Here is a 10,926-nt window from a genome sequence, read left to right on the forward strand (position 1 = left end):
ATGCTTCTGCTGTCGATCGATTTTTGTTTTGGTTCTTCCCTTCGAGTGTTTCAGCAGACGACTTTCAAACAGAGGGCTTTCTTTCTGTCCTTCTGAGCTCAGAAATGACAAAGAGATCCAGACGACAACAACAACAACAAGCATAACATGATGATGATACATTAGCCTCATCTTCATCATCGTTAGTTCATCGCTCTGGTCTGACCATGCTCAAGGTGGGATCGGTGGTGGGGTTGGTGGGCGTGTTGGTCACGTTAGGTGTGGTCTGGTCCCAGGGATCAGCCTCGGCACCGTCGGATCTCCGACGAAATCTGCGGCATTACGAACGCCTCCGATCATCGGATCTGTCGCATAGCATCGTCAAAAGAGGCATTGACCCGTCCAGGTGAGATATTCAGGATAAGACCNCTATCGCTTCTTCAACGAAATGGGTGGGGGAAGCTCCAAGACCACCGTGAATTATCTCATTAGCCTCATCGATCGGTAAGAGCAGATTTTGTTTCTGATTTTTTTTTCAAATATTAAGTCACGCAAGTCCATAAAAATAGCGTATGTATACTTGAAATATGAGACAAAATCAAGCAATGGGGATGAATAAAAAGGTATCTTCAGGTCTGGCTTAAATTATGCCAGAGGAGAATGTGCTCCTGTTTTTGGTCGATCAACAAGGCAAAAGCTTCATAAAAAACTTCGCAAAAAAGTCATATTTCGGTATTTTTTGTTTTTACCAAATGTTATGTTACCAGAAGCAAGAGGTTTTGGGCTAATGAAGAAGTTTCTTATATGTTTGAGTTATTCAAGTAGTTCAGGACTTCAGAAAAAGGCAATCCTTTCTTACAACGCACGATAATTTCTTTGGAGGAATCAACATGCCGCTCACCAAATTAATTCCCGAAGATCAATTAAGACAAGAGACGAGGTGGAGAACGAGCAGATTCTGATTGGAGACCTTTTTTCACAAACACGTAATCAGGAAGAAACTTTGATATATTTGGTTCAAAGACGACTTATTGGAAATGAAAGCCGGTGTCCACCATGTAATGAAAGCCGAGAGGTTAGATTTCGCAATGAGGCCCGGGATAAGATTCGTTGGGTGTGTCCCTCATGCTTGTCCTCAAAGTCAGTGAGAGAGGGAAGCTTCTTTCAGAATGCCAAATTTGAGTTGCAGAAATTGGAGAGGTTTGCCATAACCAATCACCTTATTTCTACAGTTCAAACCATACACAAGTACGGAATACCAAGTACTCATTGTCAGTCTTATCGCATTGCTCCTCGAAGTAAAGTTTCAGTTTTAAATTCCGTTTGTCGTGAATATGTACCGATAGAAGAAGAAAAGCAAAAAAACACACTCCATCACGATAGCCAATTAAAAACTCTCTCCACCCTTGCATATTGTAAACTCATTTTGGATTTGGATTTTGGATTCGTACCAAATTAAGCTAAGTCATTGAAATGTCCTTAAAACTAAATTCCGTTCTCATTATGAGCTTTGTCAATTAAACACAAGAGAAAGATTTTCTCCCGATACTGAAGCTACTTTCAAAAAAGCCTCATTGCTTCCGTACACGATATTGCGATATCTCCTCAATAATGTCGAATATGTTTCAAAAATGTTGACGTTGTTAACAATTAAAAATGTGAGCCACGACTAATTCAGGTTCGATTTCTCATGTCACCAGTTGTTAACAACCCGAAAACGTTACTGTTTCAACAGGCCAAATAATCTCATCATTTAGGGGGATCAGGTCCATCTCAATGGGGATTTGTACGACCGTTAAAAAAAAAAATGAATTCCCGCATGAAAGACTCTTCAACCTCCTAAATATCATATTCATTCATTCCTCTCCAGAGTCCACAAGATATACGAAGACACGGTCTGGAAAGATTCCGCCGGAGGTCAAGGATTTTCGGGCATGGGATTCATCATCAAGAAGATTGTGGTACACAGAAAACCCACCCCTGTCCGAGAAGGTAAAGTTTTCGATATTGGATCCTGACCTACCGTATGAACGGTTGTGACTTGAAGAAGACCTTCATGAATTGTTTTCCCCTCAGGTGAGGTACACTACAACATGGATCGCACTTCTTGGGATGTGAGAAATCTATTGGAGGTCTTCAGTCGCGAGTTCACGCACAAGGACTTTTGTTTGGCTCACCTCTTCACGGATATCAAATTTGAGGGTGGAATCCTGGGATTGGCTTATGTGGGCTCGCCCAGGCGAAATTCGGTGGGCGGGATTTGTACTCCGGAGTACTTTAAGAATGGATATACTTTGTATTTGAATTCGGGTCTCAGCTCTAGTCGGAACCATTATGGTCAAAGGTAATATAGTTTTAAGTTATGGGCCATTGGGTGGTTTTACTTCCTTTTTTTCTATTTTGAGGAGCTCGATGCCCAATGGAAGCCGATCTTGATCCTTAATATGATTGGTTTTCTCAAAAGAGAGTCATCCCACAAGCTCGAATAGGTTACGCGACCTCAATGTCAATTTACTTCGAAACGAATTTACGGGCCTTGCTCGTCAAGTATATGTGATATATATTAGGCTTCTTAGCCACTTTCCAAAGATGGTGCTTTGAAATTATGTATAAATCCTTGTACTTCTTTGTCGACGGAGAAGGGATTTTTAGCTTCGATGTCAAATCCTACTCATGGGAGTTTTAACGAGAACAATCGATGCTAAGAGATCACTCCAAAGATGCGTTCATATTTCAGAGTGATTACACGGGAGGCCGATTTGGTGACCGCTCACGAATTCGGTCACAATTGGGGCAGTGAGCACGATCCAGACTCGAGCGAATGTTCCCCTTCGGCTAGTCAGGTGAGAATCTTGAAAATGTCTTCATTGGTTTACCTTCTGAGGTTGGATGGATGGACAAAATTATAAGTTGACACGCAATATCGTGTACGGAAGCAATGAGGCTTTAATGAAAGTAGCTTCAGTGTCGGGAGAAAATCTTTCTCTTGTGTTTAAACCTGTGCGTCAATCTCTGGGAAGTCTTATGAGAACGCTCTCGACCAGGGGTCAGTGTCTCCACGCTTTAAACTTGTTGCGAACTTCGTTGAAGGATGATTATGTGCTCTTTGTAGTATTCTGTAAGATTTTCGACATTGTGTCGGCTTTGAGAACCAGAGTCGTGATTCTTTTTTGTGATGGTTCTTGGAGCGATTTTGAGGACAAAATACTAAGCAGACAGTACCAAGTCGCCAAGTTTTAGCCTCTCACGAAAAGTAGGATAATGCCATTTTTGTTTGTTGGAACTAGCATTATTGAGAGTTTTTAGCACACCTTCAAATTTATTTTGAATTGATTTTTTTTTCTCTCTTTTCCGATTAAGATTTTTGCTGTGCTTCCTTCTTTCAAGAGAAATTTGTATTTGATGGCAAAACCAACTTGTCTATATGTGGTCAAATATTTTGTTTCTTCAAACCTTAGATCAATGACTAAATCTTCTTATGAGAAAAGCCTTAAAGAATTTGATCCTTTTTTTTTGGGAGACAGTTCTTCTGATTCATTTGTGTCTCCACCAAAATGATCCTCTTTGGAATTTGATTGTTTTGATATCGAAGTAATGCTGTAATTCCAATTCCAATAGGGTGGCTCCTATCTCATGTACACCTACTCCGTGTCCGGCTATGACGTGAACAACAAGAAATTCTCTCCCTGCAGTTTGCGATTTATCCGCAAGGTAGGATATTTTGCGACATTCTTGCCTTAAAATTGAACGATGTTGATTTTATTTGATTTGGATACAGGTTCTTTTGGCCAAGTCTGGCAGATGCTTCACCGAGCCAGAGGAATCCTTCTGCGGAAATCTTCGCGTTGAAGGCGAAGAGGAATGTGATGCGGGTCTCTTGGGATCTGAGGACACGGATGCGTGTTGTGATGAAAATTGCAAATTACGACCCAATGCAAAATGCTCGGATAAGAACTCGCCCTGTTGTATTGGTAAGTTTTCGTTGTAATCCCAATCGAATAAGAAGTTTATCTTTGTCTCATTGGTGACAAACACTTGGAAAGAGATTCTTGGACGCGAGATTTTGCCTTGTATTTTTTCCAAATTTAGAAGAGGAACTAAGTGAAACGTTTTTTTATGCGTATGTACTTGTGCGTTGTATTCAGCCTAAACATGATAGTTGACTTGTGTTAGACGGACGCTTTATGTAACTAGTAACATATACGCGTACACATTCATTACGGAGAGAACCAGGGTTAGACAGGTAAGGTGGGTTATATCCCCATTTCCTGGAAAAAGTATTGGTATAACCTCCTGAACCAGATGAGATTTATACTGTGCATTGGACTCATTTATTGGGTCATTTCATACCGTCTCATTGGATGTCTTTCCCATTACACGTGGAACTCGACGAGGCTGTCAAGGTCAGATATCAAGCCGCACTTACTCTCCCTTGGTTCTGATGACATTACATTAAAACCCTCACCAAGCAAAAGAGACTGTGGTTTCTTCTTAGAATGCTCTTTGTGTTGCTATATGTAATGGTGATGTGGTCCATCCATATCATTAGAGACTGGACTGGAAAGGGGCATGTTTTGGCTCAATCATTCATTCCTCAAGACCGCCTTTTAAACAAGTGGTTAAACTGTTTTTATCCACTTTAATTTGTATGTGATGGCTGTAGATATGCTTTTGCATTTTTTATAGTGAGATCTGATTTTTCACTGTACTTTTGGTGAAACAAACCATTGTGTTTTCGAGTTGAATTATGCGAACCATTTTAGGGTCATTCCACCTTTTTCCTTACAACTCAATGCACTCCGCTTTATTCAATAGCACAAGGAGATAGTTGTTATTTGGTTATTGATATGCGGCCTTGATCCATGTTAACCATTTTTCATGGAAGGAATCTCATTACGCTCGTGTGGTTTGAAGAGTTGTTCTTTTTCCGATATGTCTGAAGCCTTAACGATGTCTCGTTAGACCGCCAATTTGTCCACAGTTTTTTGGCCAACATATTCGAGATGAAATTGCTTTTACTGGAATTTAGAAAGCACATCAAATGTCCTTGGCTTTTGATCCTGTCTACTTCGCAAAAGTTTCGAAAAGTACATGCGATCCCGGATAAAATATAAACTGAGACCTGATTTTAGACCTGGAAAGAAAGGTCCTTATTATTTCTGTTCCAAGTTTTCAATTAGATTGGAAGATATTGTGTTGTTAAAAGCATTTCAAGTATCATTCGAAAATATGGATTAATTTGTTTATTTGCTTGTGAAAATGACCCCTTTTCTATCATTTGGTTGGGGACAAAGTACTTGGATCTCTCTCTTGAACCGCTTACACGATGGTGGATATTTGCTTACGCACTTAAAAGAGTTTTCACCGTGCCCGGAAGGCATTTTTTTGACCGCTAATTAATTCACCCGAATTGACCATGTCTGGGTTTTTCATTAAAACATGAAAAGAGCGTATGTTGATAAATCAAACAGCTTGGCATATCTATTTCAACCTCAAACCCAACATAAGGTACGTGACATATTTGGTACTGTCACAAAAAAAAAACTTTTCTTACCATGACTCAGGATATGTTGTACATTTGATTTACAATCTTAGATAATGCAATAATCTTCTGACTCAGCACTGTTATTTTGAAATGTCAGATTTATTGAATCTCATAGAAATTTGCGATTACTTATTGCAGACGGGACCAACAAATGTTGTTTTTGTGAGTGTCATTCTTTGACTCCTTTCAGTTCACAAAATAAGACCGGGTGTTCAAAAACATCCTGACATATTTTTTCAAAGGTATTCATTTCAGACTTCCCGTGTCGTTTTCAAAAGTGTAGATTTTTAGGGATCTATTTTGAGTCCCAGGTCTCAGTTTCAGTTTCAAATTGAATATCAATTAAAATTGCGTTTTTAAAAAGGTTTCATTAAGTAATAGACGTTAACAAAATGGCTTTATCAATTTCAGAAGATCCTATTTGATGGGCGCTTCTTTCTTGGAAAAAAATGCCTCTATTTTGGACATTATTTTTTATTATTATTTTGTATTGTTCAGAATTAGTGAAACAAGCATTAGTAACACATGAGTCCACTTGTTTTAGTATTAGACCTGCAACATAGATGCAGTTAAAAAAATAATCGAGTTTGTTTAGGACTTTTATATTGATTTAGATATGGAAGTCCACATTGACAAGAGCGTGCCAGCCCGCTATTGTGTTGCCTGTCTCTTTGGATTTGAACCTTTTTGTAACTCTGGGTTTCAATGTTAGATGGCAGGGCAATCTCATGAAGGTAAAAAAGGTAAAGCGCCTTGCCCAACCAAATTTTTCAGCTTGAAAGTATAAAACCCTGTGAAGAATTAAAAAAAAATAACTGGCTTGAAACAAAAATAGAGCATATTTGTAAAAAAAAAAAAAAATAAGGACGCAAAAGGACCAGAAATCAGCCTCTATATATCTTTTTTTTCATGATGAATCCACAAAACAATGCTTGTTTCGCACTTGATTTGCACTTTTAAGCCTAGAATAGAGACCTGAATCTCTAATTGTTAATTTAATCCTCATGACAGTCATGCAAGAGCAGGAAGTAAGGAGTTTAGGCCTCTAAAAACTGTATATGTTGTTTCCGACCACCCGGTAAGGAAAAAATACGGACCTACGTACATACTGTACCCCAAGGTAATACAAGGTCCCCTTTGATACAAGCCTTTAACCTTATTCGGGACCAGGGGGTTGAAAGTAGACTTAAAATGAAATGCTTTGCCAAAGTTACACCCAAAAAGCCTCAAAAAGCATAACTTGCTTTACTTCCCAAGCCACCCTATTTTAGATCTAGCCATATGTAGCACACAAAAGGAATACTCATACGTTCATGAAATCAATGCCCACTAGATAATATTGCTCGTCTTATTCCCTTCAGGCTGCAATTTCATGTCCATGGGCGCCAAATGTCGCTCCGCTAATTTTGCTACTTGTGAACAAGAGGCCATTTGCACGGGCACCCAAGCCGAATGTCCCACGAGTCAAGCCATGCCCGATGGAACCCAATGTGTGGAGAAGGGCGAATGTCGTAAAGGCCAATGTGTGCCTTACTGTGAGACGCAAGGACTCCAAAGCTGCATGTGTGACACGGAAAAGGACGCGTGCATGCGGTGCTGTCGACGGAACCTCAATTCCACATGTTTCCCGATTATTGATGCTCGAGGTCGGGCTGATCGATTACCCGATGGCACGCCCTGCTACCAAGGCTTCTGCAATATGGTTTGTAATTGGTAGGATATTTTTGAGCATGGGGTGTGAGAGTCAAGGTGAACTTGTTTCTTATAGGGTCAATGTGAGAGGACGATGCAGGATGTCGTGGAACGGATCTGGGATTTCATCGACGATTTCAATCTGAACTCGGTCCTCAAGTTCTTCAAGGACAACATTGTGGGGGCTGTGGTCATCATCAGTCTACTGTTTTGGGTGCCCATCTCTTGCCTCATCTCGTATGTGGATCGAAAACGAGCCGAGAAGGTATGGAAGAAGAATGAGATGAAATTGAACCGAAACTTTCAATTTGAACGGGCAGATTGCCATGTTTGTTCCCGCGGAACAAAGAGAAGAAAGAGATTGGTTTAACTTGGAACGTCGACCCTCTTGGGGTCGAAAAATAAGTTGAGGATCTGTTTTTTTTTTTTTGTTGGATTGAAAGTTTCCTTTTGGAGCACACTAACTGAGCTTCTCGATTTCAGAGACTATGAAAGTTCGACAGTTGAAGAAAAACAAGTTTCAATCTAGTTTCAATTTCTTCTGAAGAAGCCTTTCTCTTGAGGTTGAAATTTGCTCAGGAATATTGATTAATATTGAGTTGGGCGTAATTGACAAAAAAAGAGATTCCTTCTGTCCCTGATTTGTTACAATATGGGAACTTTGGCGATAGAGAATTGTGGTTTTCCAGAGCAATTGTAATGATGCGAAGATATTTTCAACCATACGGCAATCAAAAGCTATTGCTTTTTTCCCTCATATTAGAAGTAGGCTTTACAAATTGCTTACAAATTTAACTTAAGAAAGTCAGATTGTAAAAGTAGACCACTGCGTTCTAAGTAGTGTCCCGTCAAAAAATAAGAAATGTGCCTCGAACATATTAGAACGTACAAAGGGAACCTTTGAAAACGTTCTTTGACTTTTCATATTACACCTAGATAAGATTCAAGCCCAAATTCCACACATTCCTAAAGCTATGGTTCCATTGAAGGCGAGTAAGTCAGTAAGAGATAGAATGATAAAATGTCTTATTTTTGAAGGATGAGGAAGAATGGGAGTGGAAACGAACTGACGAGTTGATTCATCCCTCGGATCGTCGGAGAATCATTCATGTTCGCGTTCCTAGGCGAAATCAGGCCCCTCCGGATGGGCCCTACTCGAGCGGACCACCTATGGGCGGTCCTTTAGGGGTTGGACCCCGCCTCCGGAGCAACCAATCAGCCCTGTGAACTCCCGCCACCATTACTTTACCCACCAAAGACGTTGTCTCAAGTGTCATAATCCCGTTTCCCCCTCAAAAAGAAACTTGTTGGGCATTATCACGTTTTCAGTTTCAGTTTCTAGCTCGAATTGTGAAATCCAGTCGATCTCATATTACTTATTATTATCATTATTACTATTATTACTATTCTCATCATTACTACTAAAGCTATGATTTACTAGTCAAAAACAATGTCCATGCCATTGCCAATAAAAACTGGAATGTGTCTCTGCGATATGATGAGTGTTGTATCAACTAATGAGTAATGATGGGTGGTGACCTTGATCCCACAACGGAACCCGGGAATATTTTATCTTTTTGTTCTTGTTCCTCTTTACGTCCTCTCGTTGTGAGACAGACTCAAGATCAATCACAGTCACCGGGACCTGACGTGCGAGAGATAGGCGTAATTTCCAAGCCTATCATCTTGAGCAACTAACGTTCCAAGGGTCTCGTTGTTCCAACCACATGGGCACACGATCAGGGAACAGAGAGTAACGTATGGAATGCGCCGCCGTCACGGACCCGCTCTCACTCACGGTCCAGCGTTCTCTCTCTCTCTCTATGTATATGTATGTATATAGTGGAGAGGGTATGTACGTATGTACGTATGTATTAGCCGCAAGGCAACGAAGGGCACTTATTCTCCGATGATGTGAGGAGAGCGACGCCGCCGCTCACTCTCGTGTTCTTTGTCCGCAGGAGACTTCTCACCCTTGTTAAGCTGTGGCGGTGGGAGACATTTCATTTGTTCCACGGACCTTTGTACATCTTCGATCGAGGAGCAGTATGATACCCGTACACCTGAGGGTGTATCATACTCCTCGAGGACGAGAGATCACTGGCTGAAAAAGTTAGTTTTCGCCAAAGAAAGGAAGGAATCGCAATAGAATTTGTTTCCGGACGAGAGGGAGCTAAACGGGTTGGAAACTGAACTTTTGGAACTCATAAAATTCAAAATGTTTTCATTTTCATGAATGTGCACCATGGTAAATTTAGGCTCGGTTGAAATCCATGATTTTAGTAAACTGGTACGTTTCATCTTTAGAGTGTGATTACGTCCATCGCATCGCTTTTGGCTTGTGACTCATGGCAATTCAAAATATTAACCTTGATTGTACGAACTATTTGACTAATCAAGGGCTAACCCGGTCCGCCAACTCAAATTCATTAGTAGACCAAATATTTCATAAAGTTTAAGTGGTAACAATTAGACGAATTATGATCCTTCATTTATAAGTACTAGCGATTACATTCCTATCACCAGTTAATGCCCGTGAACACTCAAGCCAAAGAAAAATACGAAAACAGTTCTCAAATATCACAGAAGTCCTCAATTCACCTCAAAGAAATACTCTGTGACATACAGGTTCTAAAGGGCTCCAACGGGTTCCAAGAAAACGATCATCGCTTACCAGTCCCATGTTCTTATCTCTCAATGAAGGACCCTGAAGGGTATCATGAAGCAAGGAATATCAAAACCCAAAGGAGGTAGTCCTCCGTTCAAGGAGTCTCGTTCGCTTCGACGACTTAAATTCGAAGGCTGAAGGAACGAGTGTCGGATCCTTCGCTCTCGCTCGCTCCCACATTGAATGGAAGGAAGGCGGGGACAACAAGGCCTCTACGTCCGTTGTTCCGTCATAGGAGAGCTGGTGATATGGATTGGATACCCAAGAGCGCGTTCCAAGAGGCATGATCAGGTTGGTGGTCCATTCGCCTGACAAATGCGAGGCTTTGGAACCTGTTACTTCGCCTCTTCTTGGATCATAGAGTCCATGTGTGAGTGATAGACAGAGAGGTGGGTCAGAATCCTTCCACTCTGTGTCGGTTCCACTCGGTTTCCGGTAAATAATAAACACATACTTACGCACGGCACTCCTATCAACACCTCTTTTCCTCGGCCAACTACACTAAGTAAGATAAATAAACAGGTAAGACCATGGTTCTTTTGGTCTTTTTGTAACGACTGAAGTTCAGGGAGTATTCCTTCCTGTAACGTGACTTTTATTTCCTTCGTCTACAGACTACCATGCCTTCACCAGGGCAGAGCGCTTTAAAGTTCCTTCGCTCAAATTTGAGACGAGGAGCCAAACCCAAAGTTCGAATTGCCGTTTTGGGACAAGCCAGCGTGGGGAAAACCGGTAAGTTCGATTTTGCTGCGTCATTGCAAACCACAACATACTTGAGCTCAAAGAAAATTGAGAGAGAACTAATATGATATTTTGGGAGGATTATGACGGATATCAATGCTGCAATGTAAATGCGCCTGTGCTTTTTGGAATTTCAACAAAGCAGCAAGAGATGTCTTGAAATTGGCGGAAAAAAATTGAGCTTTGCGCCGATTTTAGCTCTCAAATTTCAATTTTAGAGACAAGATGACGGCGATATCAAGCCTATTTCCGTTTTTCAAACCGAATGAATGTTCGAAAATCTAGAAATACATTGATGCTT

General features: G+C 40.8%; 2 protein-coding genes across 2 annotated transcripts in view; both read left to right on the forward strand.

Annotated features, from left to right (window-relative positions):
* The window catches only part of LOC131877982 (ADAM 17-like protease), a 10,828-nt gene extending 2,118 nt beyond the window's left edge, over positions 1-8,710 (forward strand). Inside the window, exons 7-14 of the mRNA XM_059223854.1 lie at positions 1,850-1,971; positions 2,056-2,323; positions 2,717-2,822; positions 3,598-3,690; positions 3,758-3,950; positions 6,886-7,226; positions 7,293-7,481; positions 8,255-8,710. Of these exons, the coding sequence (XP_059079837.1) occupies positions 1,850-1,971; positions 2,056-2,323; positions 2,717-2,822; positions 3,598-3,690; positions 3,758-3,950; positions 6,886-7,226; positions 7,293-7,481; positions 8,255-8,443 (1,501 nt within the window). The 3' untranslated portion in view covers positions 8,444-8,710. The remainder of the gene's footprint in view (positions 1-1,849; positions 1,972-2,055; positions 2,324-2,716; positions 2,823-3,597; positions 3,691-3,757; positions 3,951-6,885; positions 7,227-7,292; positions 7,482-8,254) is intronic.
* Positions 8,711-10,068: 1,358 nt separating this feature from the next.
* LOC131877985 (uncharacterized) overlaps positions 10,069-10,926 on the forward strand; it is a 12,844-nt gene continuing 11,986 nt past the window's right edge. Inside the window, exons 1-2 of the mRNA XM_059223858.1 lie at positions 10,069-10,406; positions 10,499-10,616. Of these exons, the coding sequence (XP_059079841.1) occupies positions 10,505-10,616 (112 nt within the window). The 5' untranslated portion in view covers positions 10,069-10,406; positions 10,499-10,504. The remainder of the gene's footprint in view (positions 10,407-10,498; positions 10,617-10,926) is intronic.

This window comes from Tigriopus californicus, chromosome 3 (genome assembly GCF_007210705.1).
Source record: "Tigriopus californicus strain San Diego chromosome 3, Tcal_SD_v2.1, whole genome shotgun sequence".
Lineage (NCBI taxonomy): Eukaryota > Metazoa > Arthropoda > Copepoda > Harpacticoida > Harpacticidae > Tigriopus > Tigriopus californicus.